Source organism: Rhinopithecus roxellana, chromosome 19 (assembly GCF_007565055.1).
Source record: "Rhinopithecus roxellana isolate Shanxi Qingling chromosome 19, ASM756505v1, whole genome shotgun sequence".
Taxonomy (NCBI): Eukaryota; Metazoa; Chordata; class Mammalia; order Primates; family Cercopithecidae; genus Rhinopithecus; species Rhinopithecus roxellana.
Window position 1 is genome coordinate 3,064,046 of NC_044567.1, and position 17,098 is coordinate 3,081,143.

At 43.6% G+C, this 17,098-nt stretch overlaps 1 protein-coding gene and 1 non-coding gene across 14 annotated transcripts in view; one reads left to right on the forward strand and one right to left on the reverse strand.

The window, feature by feature from the left end:
• Positions 1 to 17,098, reverse strand: part of CDK12 (cyclin dependent kinase 12) — a 111,231-nt gene that overhangs the window by 20,676 nt on the left and 73,457 nt on the right. For 7 of the 13 annotated variants that reach the window (XR_004054977.1, XR_004054975.1, XR_004054971.1 and 4 more), the window contains exons 14-16: positions 16,359 to 16,776; positions 3,098 to 3,209; positions 870 to 1,011 (exon numbers count right to left, since the gene is read on the reverse strand). Coding sequence is in view for 4 of the 13 variants with exons in the window: in XM_030923101.1 (XP_030778961.1) it covers positions 16,064 to 16,776 (713 nt within the window). In the remaining 9 variants the exon portion in view is untranslated. Of the gene's footprint in view, positions 1 to 869; positions 1,012 to 3,097; positions 3,210 to 10,954; positions 10,991 to 12,867; positions 16,777 to 17,098 lie in introns of those variants that run through there. The other 6 variants (XM_030923103.1, XR_004054978.1, XR_004054970.1 and 3 more) reach the window with 6 other exon arrangements.
• Positions 1,106 to 1,215, forward strand: LOC115895107. The gene has a single exon (XR_004055298.1). It is a non-coding gene; the product is annotated as a U6 spliceosomal RNA (small nuclear RNA).

The window sequence follows — 17,098 nt, forward strand, 5'->3', positions numbered from 1 at the left end:
ATTCTGCTTTATGGCCATCTATTTTCCACTCCCTGGGGGTATCTGGGAATGAGTATGGACAGATTCTCAGAGCCTAAGATCCTGGTCCTGGGAAATACACACTAGATAAAGCATCTTTCCTTTTGGACCAGTCTGGATATTATTAAAAACAAACACACACACAAAACCATTCCCTCAAAACATACAGGTAGGTCGGGTGCAGTGGCTCACACCTATAATCCCAGCACTTTGGGAGGCTGAGGTGGGCGGATCACTTGAAGTCGGGAGTTCGAGAGCAGCCTGACCATCATGGAGAAACTCCGTCTCTACTAAAAATACAAAAATTAGCCAGGCATAGTGGCACATGCCTGTAATCCTAGCTACTCAGGAGGCTGAGGCAGGAGAATAGCTTGAATCCGGGAGGCAGAGGTTGCAGTGAGCCAAAATCATGTCATTGCACTCCAGCCTGGGCAGCAAGAGCGAAACTCCGTCTCAAAAAAAAAAAAAAAAAAAAAAAAAATCCAGGTACTCTCCCAGGATAGCAAGCAACTAGGAAGAATGCACATCTGTGGCTTCAGATTTCTAGCCCCCAGAAGAAAGGGTACCTGTCATTACACTCTCCCTCTCCAGTACCAAATACGATCTGTTTACTGGTCCCTTCCCACACCCACTAAATGGGAAAAATGGTCATGAACTATAGAAAAAGGATGGACATTTGATACCAGGAGGTTAGCAGCTCTCTAAAGATTCAGGCTGGAAGTTACAAAGACATACAGGTAAGTCACCAAGACCTTCCCCTTGTTGGAGACATTTAATAACAGAGAAAAATACTCTGAGAGAGAAACATAACCCTGTTTGGGGTTGATGGGTAGGGGAAGCAGCACACCTACCAGCAAGCAAGAAAGGTGGGGGTAGATACAGGACGCTGGTGACCTGTCCCATCTGAGCATCAGAGATGGCGGAAGCAGGCTTGCAGGCCTCTACTTCTGGTGTCTCACACAGTGTTTGGACAGGTGGGATTTCCTGTTGAACCTGGAAAGGAAGTGAAGAAGCTGATTAGAGGTAGTGAGAAGAGACAGAATGCCCTATCTTGACTGAGAAGAAAGGGATAGAAAATAGCTTTTTGGTGCTTGCTTTGGCAGCACATCTACTTTAAAAATTGGAATGATACAGAGAAGATTAGCATGGTCCCTGTGCAAGGATGACACGCAAATTTGTGAAGTGTTCCATAAAAAGGGAGGGAGAGAGGGAGGGAGGGAGGAAGGGAGGGAGGGAGGGAGGGAGGGAGGGAGGGAGGAGGAAGGAAGGAAGGAAGGAAGGAAGGAAGGAAGGAAGGAAGGAAGGAAGGAAGGAAGGAAGGAAGGAAGGAAGGAAGGAAAAAAAAAATCCTGTAATCCCAGCACTTTGGGAGGCTGAAGCGAGCAGAGGGACACCTGAGGTCAGGAGTTCAAGACCAGCCTGGCCAACATGGTAAAACCCCATCCCTACTAAAAATACCAAAAATTAGCCAGGCATAGTGGCGGGCACCTGTAATCCCAGCTGCTCAGGAAGCTGAGACAGGAGAATCGCTTGAACCTGGGAGGCAGAGGTTGCAGTGAGCGGAGATCGCGCCATTTCACTCCAGCCTGGGCAACAGACCAAGACTCCATCTCAAAAAAAAAAAAAAAAAAAAAAAAAAAAGCTTTTTGGGGCTGGATGGCTCATGTCTATAATCTCTGCACTTTAGTAGCTGAGGCAGGCAGACTGCTTGAGTCCAGGAGTTCAAGGACAGTCTGGGCTACATGGTGAAACCCTGTCTCTACTAAAAATACAAAAAATTACCCAGGCATGGTAGCACACGCCTCTAGTCCCAGCTACTCAGGAGGATGAGGTGGGAAAAATCACCTGAGGCTGCAGTGAGCTATGATAATGCCATTGCACTACAGCCTGGGCAACAGGAGTAAGACCTTGTAGGGCTGTGTATACAGATGGAGCTGTGGGCTAGAGGGGCAGCTGCCCTGGAGGAGAGGGCTGAGTAACCCTGTAACTGACATCAGCAACCCACTGTAGAGGAACATCCATTAGCACAACTGGACAAGAGGAAAGAATAGGAATGCCAAGAAAGGAGGTTACCTGCTCTACCTGGAAGGGAGAATCTATTAATCAGAAGGCAGAACATCAGAATACGGTCAAATAAAAAGCTAAGGAAACTCCTCTGGAGATCTTTTGAAATAAGAAACTTCTGGCCTGGCTCGGTGGCTCACGCCTGTAATCCCAGCACTTTGGGAGGCCGAGGCGGGCGGATCACGAGGTCAGGAGATCGAGACCATCCTGGCTAACACGGTGAAACCCCGTCTCTACTAAAAATACAAAAAAAAAAATTAGCTGGGCGAGGTGGTGGGAGCCTGTAGTCCCAGCTACTTGGGGGGCTGAGGCAGGAGAATGGCGTGAACCTGGGAGGCGGAGCTTGCAGTGAGCCAAGATCGCGCCACTGCACTTCAGCCTGGGTGACAGAGAGAGACTCCGCCTCAAAAAAAAAAAAAAAAAAAAAAGAAACTTCCCTAAGATCACCTGTTAGCCTGGCGTGGTGGCTCATGCCTGTAATCCCAGCACTTTGGGAGGCCGAGACAGGCGGATCACCTGAGGTCGGGAATTCGAGATCAGCCTGACCAACGTGGAGAAACCCCATCTCTACTAAAAATACAAAATGAGCCGGGTGTGGTGGCACATGCCTGTAATCCCAGCTACTCGGGAGGCTAAGGCAGGAGAATTGCTTGAACCCCAGGAGGCAGAGGTTGTGGTGAGCCAAGATCATGCCATTGCACTCCAGCCTGGGCAACAAGAGCAAAACTCCATCAAAAAAAAAAAAAAAAAAAGATTGCCTGTTATCCTAGCTACTCAAGAGGCTGAGGCACGAGAATCGCTTGAACCCAGGAGGTGCAGGTTGAAGTGAGCTGAGATTACGCCACTGCACTCCAGCCTGGGCAGCAGAGTGAGACTCTGTCTCAAAAAATAAAAATTAAAAAAAAAAAAAGAAAAAGAAAGAAACTTCTCTAAGACCAGGGGTGGGGTGGGGTGGGAGTGGGGTCATCCCATACAAAAGCAGGCCAGTGGCCTCTGATTGGCTTTAGGTCCCTACCTGGCTTGGCTTTAGGTTCTGTGAAAGAGACTGAATTTGCCAGGCTCTGGGTGAGAGGTGACTGATGGACATCACTGCATTCCTCAGAGGGCATTCCAGCTGTTGCTCCTACCTATAAAGGAAAATGGCAGGTTACATCAGACATGAGACAAGGGACTAGACACCAAACAGCATCTTTTGTCTTGCACCCAGGGAGCATGGCATTGGTAGGTAACAGTGATAGTGATATTAGCACTCTTCTATTCAAACCTGAATTCAAACCTGAATTCCCCAGAAGAATTCAGACTAACCTTAGTATACTCCCAGAGTCATAACTGTTCTAAAATTCTTGTCTCCAGGGACCTAGCTCCCAGGCTGGTAAGAACAAAACCATGGTTCTTAAAGTTAGGAAATTCAACAGAAACAGAAGCTGTGAAACCCAGAATCATAAAGGTCAATGAAGGTTAATGGTTAATATAAGGCTAATAAAAGAAGGTGACTGGGAGGAGGCCACCTAGTTTTAGATCAGATCACCAGGTTGGACTTGTGGCTGTCTCGTCCATAACAGCTTCTTCAAGAAGGGCTCTAAGGCAAAAAAGGATCCTGACTGTGAGAAAGGAGGTTTGCAGGACAGCAAACTTAATGTAATCTGGACAAGTAGGTCTATCATACATTTCCTAGAGACAAATTTACATGGGGACCAGCTCCGCATTTCCTCTATGCTATCCATCAGAGTTGATGAACAAAATGTAAAGGGTATGTACTGGGATCTATTTCTTCATAAGCAGCAGACAATATTCATTTTGCAGATCCCCAGTACCTCTCCCCTAGACCCATTAACTCTTTCTAATCTGTCCAATGATGCCCTCCTCCCTTCACGATTCTGCTTCCAGCCTAGGAATGCTCCAGCCATTCCACTCTCTGCTCATCAGTGGCTCCCAGACTCATATGCTCAGAGAAAGCGAGCACTGGAAGGGACTGTAGATACATCCAGGAGAGGTCTAAGGAGGGAAAGGGCGTCTTGGTACCAGACTGAGATGACTTATAGAGCCAGTAATGCGTGTCAGCCAACTGAACACACTATTTAGTGTTTTTAGGCCACTGTGGATCACCACATACCACCTTCCTTCTGACTCATCAAAGGAGAATATCAAACAACTCAAAACTTTAAAAACTAAAATAAAGGAGAGGAGTAGAAGGTCCCCTTACCATTTTCCTTTAATCTCAGAACATACCTCTTTTGGCTGAGTTCTATCATCTCTCTCATTCAGGGACCACTCTCCCCACCATAGTTTTCTAGCAGATGGGTTTTCTTTCTCCATTCCCTTTTTCTTTTCAATATAGCAAAGGAGCTTCAGTTGAGATTTAGAGTGAATTCCTCACATTGCCTTTGAGGATCTTTTCCTGCTATCCAACCTCCAGAGATAGTTGCAAAATGCTCTTTGAAGTTTGGGTTAACTCTGAGGGCATCGGGATCTTTGGCTATGGCTGCCATCTGCTTCCCAATGAACCAGAACTCTTGACTTTAAATAAAAATTACACTTGTATAATCTGTATGTCATTGAAATATTATTCTTAGACTGGGCGCAGTGGCTCACGCTTGTAATCCCAGCATTTTGGGAGGCCGAGGTGGGTGGATCACCTGAGGTCGGGAGTTCAAGACCAGACTGACCGACATGGTGAAATCCCGTCTCTACTAAAAATACAAAATTAGCCGGGCATAGTGGCACATGCCTGTAATCCTAGCTACTTGGGAGGCTGAGGCAGGAGAGTTGCTCAAACCTGGGAGGCCAGAGGTTGCGGTGAGCCGAGATTGTACCACTGCACTCCAGCCTGGGCAACAAGAATAAAACTCCGTCTCAAAAAAAAAAAGAGGCTGGGAGCAGTGGCTCACACCTGTAATCCCAGCACTTTGGGAGGCCGAGGCAGGCAGATCACCCGAGGTCAGGAGTTTGAGACTAGCCTGGCCAACATGGTGAAACCCATCTCTATCAAAAATACAAAAAAATTAGCCAGGCGTGGTAGTGGGTGTCTGTAATCCCAGCTACTTGGGAGGCTGAGGTAGGCCAATCGCTTGAACCCGGGAGGTAGAGGTTGCAGTGAGCTGAGGTCGTGCCATTGCACTCCAGCCTAGGTGACAAGAGTGAAACTCCATCTCAAAAAAAAAAAAAAAAAAGAAAGATTATTCTTTAAGGTAAAAATATATTAAATTTCTCAGTCTTTCTACTAACGATTTTTAAATCTACCTTTCCCCCTCAATCTCTCTCTCCCTCCTCAAATCTCACAGTCTGTCCTTCCTTTCCTGAAGAAGCTCAGGGCTCTCAGAAATGGGTCGTCTTAAAGTCAGGGGCACTCCACTTGCAGAAGTCAAGATTCTGGCCTCTTGGATCTCGTTCTGGCTGGCTGCCATTAACTCGCTGTGAGACTGCATGGGCAAGGCACTTTCCTTCCTTAAACCTCAGTTTCCTGCTCTGTAAAGGGAGAGGTTAGATTACCTGACCTCTTTTCTAGCCCTGGCAATCTATGATTCCCTAAGGGAGAAGACATGTGTCATTCCATCAGGAAGTAAGACATTCGTTCCTGCCCTTTACAGCTTCTCTCTGGGCCACTGCAGAGAAACTCCCCTATAGATGCCTACCTTTCTCTTGCTGGCTTAACCAAAGGGACAAGTACGTTTCAGAAGGAGGCCTTCCTTTAAGAGCCAAACTTGGGGCCGGGTGTGGTGGCTCACGCCTGTAATCCCAGCACTTTGGGAGGCTGAGGCGGGCTGATCACAAGGTCAGGAGATGGAGACCAACCTGGCTAACATGGTGAAACCCCGTCTCTACTAAAAATACAAAACAATTAGCCAGGCGTGGTGGTGGGTGCCTGTAGTCCCTGCTACTTGGGAGGCTGAGGTAGGAGAATGGCGTGAACCCTGGAGGCGGAGCTTGCAGTAAGCCGAGATTGCACCACTGCACTCCAGCCTGGGTGACAGAGTGAGACTCTGTCTCAAAAAAAAAAAAGAGCCAAACTCCTCCCACTAAGAAGAAAAGAAGTTGAGGCAGTCTAACTCTAATCCTGAATTTTGATAAAGCAGATGGGAGACTGAAAGCAGCTATGGGGCAGGAAGGAGTATGATAAGCATATCTCCCCACCCGCCAGACTTAGCACACACCTAGGGAGCCCCACATAAGTAGTAGCTGCTAATCCAACTCAACTGTGTGTGGATGGGAAGAAGAAAGCAAGGACATGTGTAAACACACCCACAGCATTGACATAAGCGTTCAATGTCCATATACTCTCTTTCTCTCCTACTTTAAGCCTGTAAGAAGCCATGGTGGGAGGCGACACCATATCCCAGTCTTCCCCTTCCCCAAAGTTGGAAAGGAAGAGACAGTGAGACAGGAGCTACTTGGCTTCCTATAAATTGTTTTGTCCTTCCTCACAGCTGCAATCAGAAGCTAAGGGCTCCCGCAGGCCTTGTTCTGATCTGCTGCAGGCGATGGAGGGTTTTTGAAATGGAGAGGACTTGGCTGCGGCCCCGTTTCAGCTGCCGTTGGGGCTGGCTAATGGGCTCATTCAGGAAGACCCCCGCCTGCCGCACTAAAAGAGTCCCCCGCCGACCCCCGCCCCAGTCCCAACCCAATTAATAAATGGGGGCTCCCACTTTATGGCTCTGGGAGCAGGAATCAGAGATACAAATGATCCCTAGGGAGGGACAGAAAAAGGCCTTCCAAGAATGAAGCCAGAGAATTGTGCATCCACAGGCATATGCTGCCACAGGGTAGTCACATCCCATTTTCAAAGCATTAAAGGGGAAGAAACTGGCAAAAATACTATTTTCTTTCCCAGATCCAGAGTAGGATAGCATTCTTGAAGTCTATGGGCACACCCTAGCAACAGACTCCCTCTTGCCTGGTTCTTCAACCTGAAAAGGGCAGGGTGCATGCAGGTTATCGTCTGGACACATAGTGCATGCTCCACTATTCTCCAGGGGCGCCCCGTCCTAGACTCCACAATACTGAACACTGACACATCCTATCAATTGGTAAATAAAACACTTCCTACTTAAAAACAAAGCAGTTCCCTCTTACCAAGCTTTCATCACCACCAACAGCACAAATGTGTCCTGGGATCATCATCCTGAGGCTTTTATCCCTCTCTTCACATCCAAGCTGTGACCAAGCCTTGCTAATTCCTATGGACCCACTTCCTTTCCTCTGATTCTCCTTGTCTTACTCTAGTGTAAACTCTCAGTGCTTCATGTCTTGGCAAGAACAATAATATTCTAGTGAACTTTTCTGCTTCCTTGACCAAGTACTGCTACAAAAGTCCTCAATGTGATTTTCATCTCATCATGCTCTGTTTCCTGCTACTGCTTAACAAATCAAATTCCTCATTGAACCCAATGAGATTGCTCCTCCAACTTCATTTCCTAATACTCCTTTCCTGTACCATTCTGGTCAGCCAATTCACAGCCTCTGCACAAAACATACTTGAGCCCTCTTCTATGAGATTCTTCCCACTGCTCACCTTCCTCTTCTATGTCCCTTATCTTCTTTATTTTCAAATAATTGTTTCTGAATAACTCCACTTTTTTTTATTATTTCTTTGGTTTCCTCTTATTATAACAGTTTTATATTATAACCTGCATTGATATGTTGACTTACAAATACAGATTCCCCACTCTCCACCAGCTGTAAGACTGACCTCTCTCACAAGACCCAGAAGCTTCCTGAAGGTGGGACCCTCCCCCAGTCTTCTTCCTCAGAGGTTGTCCTGTCTGTACTCAGGACATGCCTCTGCTAATGATATTAATGCTCCCCACAAAGCAGCCCTCATGGTATAACTATTGGGATATTATATCAAACAACCACGAGGAACACAATCTTACTCTGTCAATTTTCAAACTGCCACCTGCCTTGAACTTGGCACTGAATCTCCCCAAGATTACAAATTCAGTTTCATGACTTCAAAGTGTTACAAAACAAAAGAAAAAACAAGTACAGTCACCAAAGGAATTTATCTCTTTCATTCATGGTATATAAATACTATTCTCTCTGAAGACATCTTAGGATGAGAAGCTCCATTTTGTTTCCTATTTGTACAATTAATCCCTCATTCTCAGGTCATGACTTGATTTTCCAAAATGAAAATCAATTCCAGAGCCAAGAGTAATCTTGGTCCCTATCAGTCCTATCTCTTATCAACATGTTTTAGAAGGTCTCTAGGAATGGTAAGTTATTTATGAGTCTCTTTCAACAGTTTGGTCAATACTTCCTTAGATTAACCTCACTCTCAAATGCTCACTCTTTACTTCCTCTAGTTTAGCCCTGTGCGGTTAGAGAGGAAAACGTGGTCTACCACTCCCCTTTATCGCCTACATATTGCTCAGGATAATGGCCTTTTTTATTTTTTTGAGATGGAGTCTCGCTCTGTCGCCCAGGCTGGAGTGAAGTGGCACAATCTTCGCTCACTGCAACCTCCGCCTCCTGGGTTCAAGCGAATTCTCCTGCCTGCCTCTTGAGTAGCTGGGACTACAGGCTTGCATCACCACGGCCGACTAATTTTTTGTATTTTTAGTAGAGACGGGGTGTCACCATGTTAGCCAGGATGGTCTCAATCTCCTGACCTTGTGATCTGCCCATCCTGGCCTCCCAAAGTGCTGGGATTACAGGCATGAGCCACTGCACCCAGCTGGCTGAGGTTTGCCTTTTATTAATTTTATCCCTTAGCCTCAAGGTGCTCATTAATCAAGATAAAAACAAAGCACTTAGTGCAGTGCCTGATACATAACAGGTACCCAACAATGTTAGTTCCCTTTCTCTGCCTTCTTTCTCTTAACACTCTACAGGTTCCTCAGCCTTTCTGGCCCTTTTTTACTGTTTAAAGATGGCACTGAACTAAACAAACTAATGTTCTTTTGTAGCTCTAACATTCTGTGACTCTAATTCACATACTCTCGTTTGTTCTTCTATGCACTGCCATCATTTGGATCTAAAATGAGTGGCAGAGGAATAATACTAGTCTCCAGGTTGACTTAGCGTACCTAAAACCACTTGCAAGAGTTTTGAAACTCAAACAATACCAGTAACTTTAATGTGATGCATCCATGTCATTCCTCCTTATTCCTGAATTACTCTCTTGAACTATGTAGTAACAGTGTTAAGTAAATGTCCTTACATATTGCTTAACATATTTGCCCATCTTTTCTAGTTTCCCTATAGAAAATGTCTTAATAGTATCCTAGGGGTTCTTGGCCCATCCTGCAACCCTAAAGGTAAGACTACTTTAATCAAGGGGAATTCTTTACTCAGTAGTGGTGCTTTAATGGGGTCTTCCTGAAATGAATTGTGAATCTCTAAGAAAATTATCCTATAAATTTCACTAGCCCAACCATAATTTTTCCTTCCATCTCATATCCCTATCTCTTCTTTATAAGCAATTATACCCAAGCTGGGCGTGGTGGCTCACACCTGTAATTCCAGCACTTTGGGAGGCCGAGGCAGGTGAATCACAAGGTCAGGAGTGCAAGACCAGCCTGGCCAGCATGGTGAAACCCTATGTCTACTAAAAATACAAAAAATTAGCCAGGCATGGTGGCACGTGCCTGTAATCCCCGCTACTCGAGAGGCTGAGGCAGGAGAATTGCTTGAACCCGGGAGGTGGAGGTTGCAGTGAGCCGAGATTGCACCACTGCACTCCAACCTGGGCAAGAAGAGCAAGTCCGTCTCAAAAATAAATAAATCAGTAAAAATAAGCAATTATACCCCAAGTCTCTTTTCGCAGCCCAGCTACCAGACTCTTCTAGTTCTCCCTTCTTACCCTTATTTCCACTTCTTATATTGCTTCATTTTCTGAGACTTTTGGTCCCCTAACAGAAATTATAAATATTAACACTAGTATAAGACCAAACTAAAAAGTTCCAGACTTCAAAAAAGGGACCAGGCTACTAAGCTTTCTCTAGGTCTTTCAATTCAGCCTGTTTTCTCCAGGGCCGAATGCATTCAAAATTGCATTAGCCTTGGTGAGGAGGGTCGTCTACAAGCTGATCCTTACAAGGTGTAAGGTGTCTCTTACAAGGGTGTCAGGTGTCCCTTACAAGGGTGTCCCTCATTAGGCACTGTTGTAGTTCTGAGACTTAGGAGGGAGAAGGATCCCCTCCTAGAGACAGTCCATCAGATAGGCCCCTTAGGTAGAGAAAAGACATCCTCCAAGACTCAGGCTTTGTTCTTTACTTAGCTCTGACTGCTATATCGTGGACTTCTTAAAGGTTTCTTCATGCTGCCTGCCTCAGGGTTGGTTAGGCCTGGATAAAATGCCCTTCATTCCTTTAGAGCTATCAATACTATCTGTAGTTTACAACCATGCCAGAGCAAGATATCAAAAAGTCCATCCATTTACAGGTCCTAGGGAACCTGGGTCTAAGTGAATTTACTTCATGGCTATACCTTCTTATTCCAGAGAAGTATGCTGTAGCTGAAGGATGCAAATTAAGAATGCTCCACTAACAAACTACCCACTTAGAGGGTATGAAAGACAAACTCGGAATCAGCCTCTTTCTCTCAGCCTTGGAGTACTACTTTTTGAGATAAGAGATATGAGAGAAATCCAGTGGTCAAAGTGTTTTGGCACCCTAGTGATTAATCATCAGGACATTAAAGCAACTCTTATCTGCTTTCTCTTAGATACCAGAGAGCCCTCTTCTCACCAAGCTTTACTTCCCACAGGCACCATCTGCAAGTGAGCTTAGAAATGTCATCAGCAAAAGCAACAATCTCAGGATATGGAAGAAGAGGATAAAAAGGTGAAGGCTGAAAGAGGGGAAGCAGGAAGACAGAAAGATGACTCCTTGCCTTTCCTGGCCAGGGTACAAAGGGTACAAAAGATTCGTACCTACATAACACGAATGAAAAGCTCCTTTCATAGCTCCTAGAAATAAGAAAGTATGGTTAGTTTGCTTTCTCCTTCACTTCCCACTGCAGTAGGTTAAGGATCCAGACAGACATTTGTGTTCTGAATTGACTCTTATTACCTTTCAAAACTATGAAATAGCAGTAACTCTAAATACCTGGTAGGGTTAAGCAATCAATACCGATGGTAGGCCTAAAATATTCCAGTTGAATGGTGAGTGGGAAGAAAGAGAAATAGGAAAAAAAGTGGGTGAATAGGAGATGGAGAGACCGTTGCGTACAGTAAGGAGTACCACCAGTAATTCCTTCAGGTGTCGTACTCCTCCAAAGTCTTTCAACTCTGGCTTGGAGTAATCTACTTGAGAGAACTCCTAAAGTTAGGAACACTGGAGGTGTTCCTACAGATGAGAACTGTCACACCTGGACAGTAAAATTAACCAAAGTGTCCAGGAATGCTCACCTTGCCTCTCAGGACAACCAGAAGACTCAGCAGTTCCACCTCTCCCTTGGAATGGTTGAGTGCTTCCTCCCTTGAGGAATTCCCCATTCCCATTACACTTAGCACTTCTGGATGATTAGGATATGAAAAGTCACTCAATAGTTAAAAAACAGTCAAGCTATGAGGCAATCTTTAATAACAACGGAAATCCCAAGATCAGCACCAAGAGCATTAACTGTTTACTTCTTTAAGGCATTAACCATACAGTTAAGGATGCCTATCTAGGAAAGGACAGTGCCTAAGAAATTGAGGTACTGAACAGCATGGTTTCTGGTTAGAAATGGCCGTGGGTATGACAGAAAAATCTAGGTTAGTAAGGTCCTTAACCTTTAGGCCTAGAATTGAAAAGACACTGCTTCAATGTTCACTGCTATGAAGTGAAAACAGTATTTTCTAGTAGGTTGAAGTTTACACCCCAATCATGAACTTGCAACCAGGAACACATAATTCCAGAAATTGGAACAATCTTGAGCTCTCCATTCTCCTTCTAAGATGTGACTTAGCCCACAGGCAAGGGAACACCACTTAAACTTTTGAGGATTCATAAACAGGTTAGCAACTCTCATCATCACCAGTTTTTGAATTCAACTTCCTTCTAACTTCCCTTGCTCTGGTGTATCCTTTAACCTTCTTGTATGACTTGTTCAACCCATTTACAACTTCAGATACCTATCGCCCCTCTTTCTTTCTTCTAGTGGACTTTATCTGCCCTCTGCCTATTTGTCATAACTAGCAGGATTGCAGCACATACCACAGGGGCAAATTTATCCTGTGTTCTAAGCCATGAAAGAGAAGGGGAAGCAATTCTGTCTTCAGGTGGAGATGGGAAAGATTTTGGAAACAATAGGGACTTCAACTTTTAAACAATTTTTTGATTCACTTTCTGGATTGGCAACGCATTGGGAAATCTCAACAGAGGTAGGTACACTAATCCTCATGCTGACTCTGCATGTAACAACATGGGAACTGGGGTGGGGTGGGTGGTGAAGAGTCTGGTTTAAGACTATCCTTTGAGTCTAAACAGCCTCTTACCAACTTCCCTTGATGACAGTTGAGCTCAAACCCACTTACCTCTCCTGTCAGGAGGAGTCAGGGTATATGAAGCTCAACTCTTTTGATGGTTTGGTACCATTATTTGCATAACTTTTCTACTTTTTTTAAAAAAATCACATTTTATGGTTTTTCCCAACTCATTTTTTATTCTCTAGTTCCTAGTTTAGCGTTTTCAGGCACCTCTTCAAATCCTGATAACTTTCTGCTGGGAGGGGGAGTTTGAGTCTCTAACGATTCTGAGACAGAGAACCCCTAAGATAAAGTGGAGGAAAAATGTCCATTATACATGATTAGATATGCTCGGGGGTACAGATTAAGAAGTAAATGCAATGGAGCAAAAGTGGTATAGTAACAGGAAATATTTAATTTTCCAATCTCCACTTTCCATCTTTATAAACTGAAAGAAAAAAATGTAATATATTACAAAATACCTGTACATAGACAAGATACACCCAATGGGGGTCAAAAACAAGAGAGAGAAAGGAATACAGTGTCAGGAACCTAAATCAGGGAGAATGAGGTGGCAACTGACACTTTTCTGATGCAGCATTCTCTCTCAAAACCTGCTGGTAACCATTTTAGCACGGTAACTATATATGCATATTATATATACACACACACATACAAGTGGTTGGGTGATGTCTATGGCATAAGCTAATAGAAGTTCTATTTGCAAATTTGTGCTAACTGCTCTGCTTTAAACGTATAGATTTGATGTTGCTTTCAAATATTTATCGTTCCTATGGACAGTTGAAGAAAAAACTAAGGAAACTGGGTCAAGTATATTTGTTTTCAAAACCACAAAAATGATCACGGTCAAACCAGTTTTGCCTCCCACTCATGAACAGAATCAGATTTCTCATCTGTTCAAAATAATGTATTTAATAGACTTAATATCTCTCATTGTACAATAATTAAAACAAAACGAAAACCACTTTTGAATGGAATTGGGTTTGTAATTTTTAAATAGTCAAGTTGAAATTCTGCCAAACCTTTACTTCCATCATGTTTATAGATAACATAACTGAAAAATTAACAAATACCTTGTCTTCCTCCATACAGATTCCAGGATATTTAAATAAGTTTTTTTTTCCTCTGCTTTTAGAAATAGTCAAAACTACCAAACTTTGTTTTCATTTTAAAAGACTCCCAAAATGGGGGTGGGGGTGAGATGGGATCATACATACACATACACTCACACATACACTCATCCCCTTCCCTAGTAGGGATGAGGGAATGGAGGCTTAAGTATATTATTTGGGATATTTGGCATAATTAAAAAATAAGAGGTGGGAGAGGGGAGGGAAAAACATTATTGATGACTGCTGATAACCAAAATACAATGAAAATATATAGATAATTTTATTCATATTTGATGGGAAACCAACTTTTTTTCATTGAACAGATACTTCTGAAAGTATCCCAGGCTCAAGTTCTTTAATAAAAAACAGGGAGTGGGGCCCAGTAACTCAAATTCAAATATTCTAAAATACAAAGGCCCATGTCTGAGGACTAAGAAGTCAACAGACAGAAGGTTCAGATGAACTTTAATGCAATTTACCAATAGCATGTCAGTAAGCCTAATAAATCTAACTGGACACACTGGTATAAAAAAGCCATCAATGCCAAAATGGCTAGAAGGTTCTCTTTCCAAATCAGTGTTTGGCCCTGCAGGCAAGGCCAGATCAAAAATCAGAGAATAATAAAGAAATACACACACCGATATCTACCTATTTCTCATTAACAGGGGAAAACAGTCTTCAAGTATCTGAAGAGGGTTCTTCTTTCATTTCTTTAAATTTTTTCTTTTTTTTAAGTAATGCACCTTTCTCTTATAGATTTTATTTTTTAAAATAAGAACTTGGCATTGAAACATGAATTGAGTTTTGAAAACTACCCTCGAAGATGATGAAACATGTTTGCTTTTTCTTTGTAAAAGGGGGCTAACCTATGTTTCCTAAAGGTCTAAGTCTGTGCAGATAAATTATATGACATGTATCTGTTTTTAAAACACTCTATATGCTGGTACTCACATAGAAATAGAAGCCAGAATGAGAAGCCTCCCAAATTATCCCACCCTGACAGCCTTTCCCTCTTTCATTTCCTGTTTATGATAAGGCAAAGTTCTTGCCTGGAAGCACAATTTAACCCCTTTTATCAAAACCAAATCCACATCTCTTTGGAGGAAAATGCCTATAAGAACTGGCAGGGTACACATGCTGGGATGTGGACATGTCAATACTGTTCTTCCTCGCAGTATGCTGTTTTAAAATTATTTTTTTAAAAAAGGTCAGGTATTGATGTATCTTCAGAAAAATACCCACCCTAAACTAGGTTACATTTCCATGTATCTTCAGGATTTGTTTTTCTCTTTGACAATATCACAATGCTCTGTTTGAAAGGTTTTTTTTTTTTGACATAAAAATATATGTGTAAACAATATGCTAAATGCTGTTATTAGCCCTCTAGGTATGGAGGCATCATCTCTAACCACAGCTCAGCAGCAATGTCCAAGCTGTCCACACTTACAAATCAACTTCCCCATCAGAACATGGTTTAAAAAACAAAACATTTTAGAATTGAAGAGTTACAGAGAACAATGTAGGAGTCTGAATTTCCTTTCCTTTATTTCAAAAAAAGTAAAGAATTATCCCAGGTTCTTGGGCATCTCAACGATTTTTTCCAAACAAATGCCTCAAAGAGAGAGAAACAGCGACAGCGAGAATAAGCAAGCAAGCAAGAGAGTGAGCGTGAAAGAGAGAGAGAGAGCATATGTGGGCAAAAAAGTAAAGAGATTGGGTAAAGTCTACCTACTTGCCCAAGAATGCCACTTTCTACAACCTGCTTTACGTGCAGGGAGAAGGGCATATCTTTTGTCAAAGAGGAGTAAACTTTAAGGATGAGTAATTTATTTGGAAAAAAAGTATGTTCAAGATGCTCAATGGGGAAAAAGTGTTCACTTAAAAGCAAAATGTGAAATGGTGGAGAGGAAAGAAACATTTATTTAAATCATCCAGGCCACTCTGTTTCCCTTATAGCAAAAGCCTAAGCGCAGCTCGAATTCTGTGAACACTATTCTCTTTAAAGGAAAAAAACCCAAAACACCTAAATTAAAATTCTAAAGAAAGAAACCACACACAACCCCCCACCCCAAAACTTTAAAAATCAAAGAGCCTCTCCTGAGCCATCTCAAAACTGAAACTGTTCTTTCTCTCTTCTGATCAGTAAGTGCAGGCAATGAACTAATAAAACATTTACTTTTCAATGTAATGATCCTCTCCATATTCTCTACTTGTATCTACTAAGGTAGAGTTGAAGTAAATGTTCTGGCTATAGCCCATCCAGGGGGAAATAGTGCCAACATCATTATTTCATAAGTCGCCTGCTAGTAGCAAGTGAGCAAGGAATACAACGGACAGCTTTGCAGTAGCCAAATGCAGATGATTACCTCGCTCTGGCAAATGATTTCATTAAAGATTCAGAGAACTGGATGGAAGGATGGATAGGGAAGGAATCTTTCAGGACACTGAAGTCTCTGGGTTAGTAAGGAACTCCTCTCCCTCTTCCCCCTCTTGGTGGGACTCTTGTAGGCCCCCGATAGAGTTTTCCATAAGCAGAAGACTGAGTTGGGCCCCCCCAGTGAAGGCCTGCTCCTGAGCTGCTGGCCCCAGTGGTTCCTGGCCCCAGCTCCCCATAGTTTTGCAATTTGGTCTCTGCATGTACCACAGAATTGCTGCTTCCCTCAGCCTTCAGGAATGGTTGCCCGACCACCGGGTGTAACGCTAAGGGGACCCTGGCAAAACGGAGGTCCTGGTCCCCTGGAAACTGCACTGACCCTGTGCCCTGGTAACTGCTGGACTCCCCAAGGTGGCTCACAGAGCCTGAGAAGGTCCTGTTCTTCACCAGGGTCTGGACCAAGGATTCTGTCAAGGCTGGACCAGAGTTTCGTTCATCAGTGTCAATGGAACTGAACCCTGTTTCAGGCCCATCAGTGTTTCCGTAAGTCCTGTTTGGATGGGGTCGGGTGGAGTACTCCATTGGTCTCAAGGCCTGGTGCTCATGTGGCAGGTGGCCAGGAGGCTCTGCTTCAGGCTGGGATAAAAGTTGCAGCAAGGCGGCTGTCACGGCTGGGTTCAACTCCTGGGGGGCGCTGGAAAGATCGCCTTCAACCAGAGGGGGTGGAGGTGGCGGCGGTGGAGGTCCGGGGGGCTCAGGGGGCCTCTTCTCTGGTGGAAGAATGTGAGGAGGACATGCTGTGGAAGGGTTACTTCTTTTAAACACCATCTTAAAAAGCACATGTGATTATAAACACAAACACACACACTGCGCAACATAAACAAATATCAATATAAGTAACCAGATATATAAAGAATAAAATCTTGGGATCAGGAAATTGCAATTATAAATAAATCAAGTGATTAAAAGTAAAACAGTTGCATTCTGGATCTAACAGCTAGTGTAAAAATATCATATGTTTCAAATTATTATCCTGATTTTTATCTGAGATTTCCTCCATTTCCTTCCTTTAAAGAACTAATATGTAGGCTGCTGGTAGACTCCCTGCCCCTTTTTGCT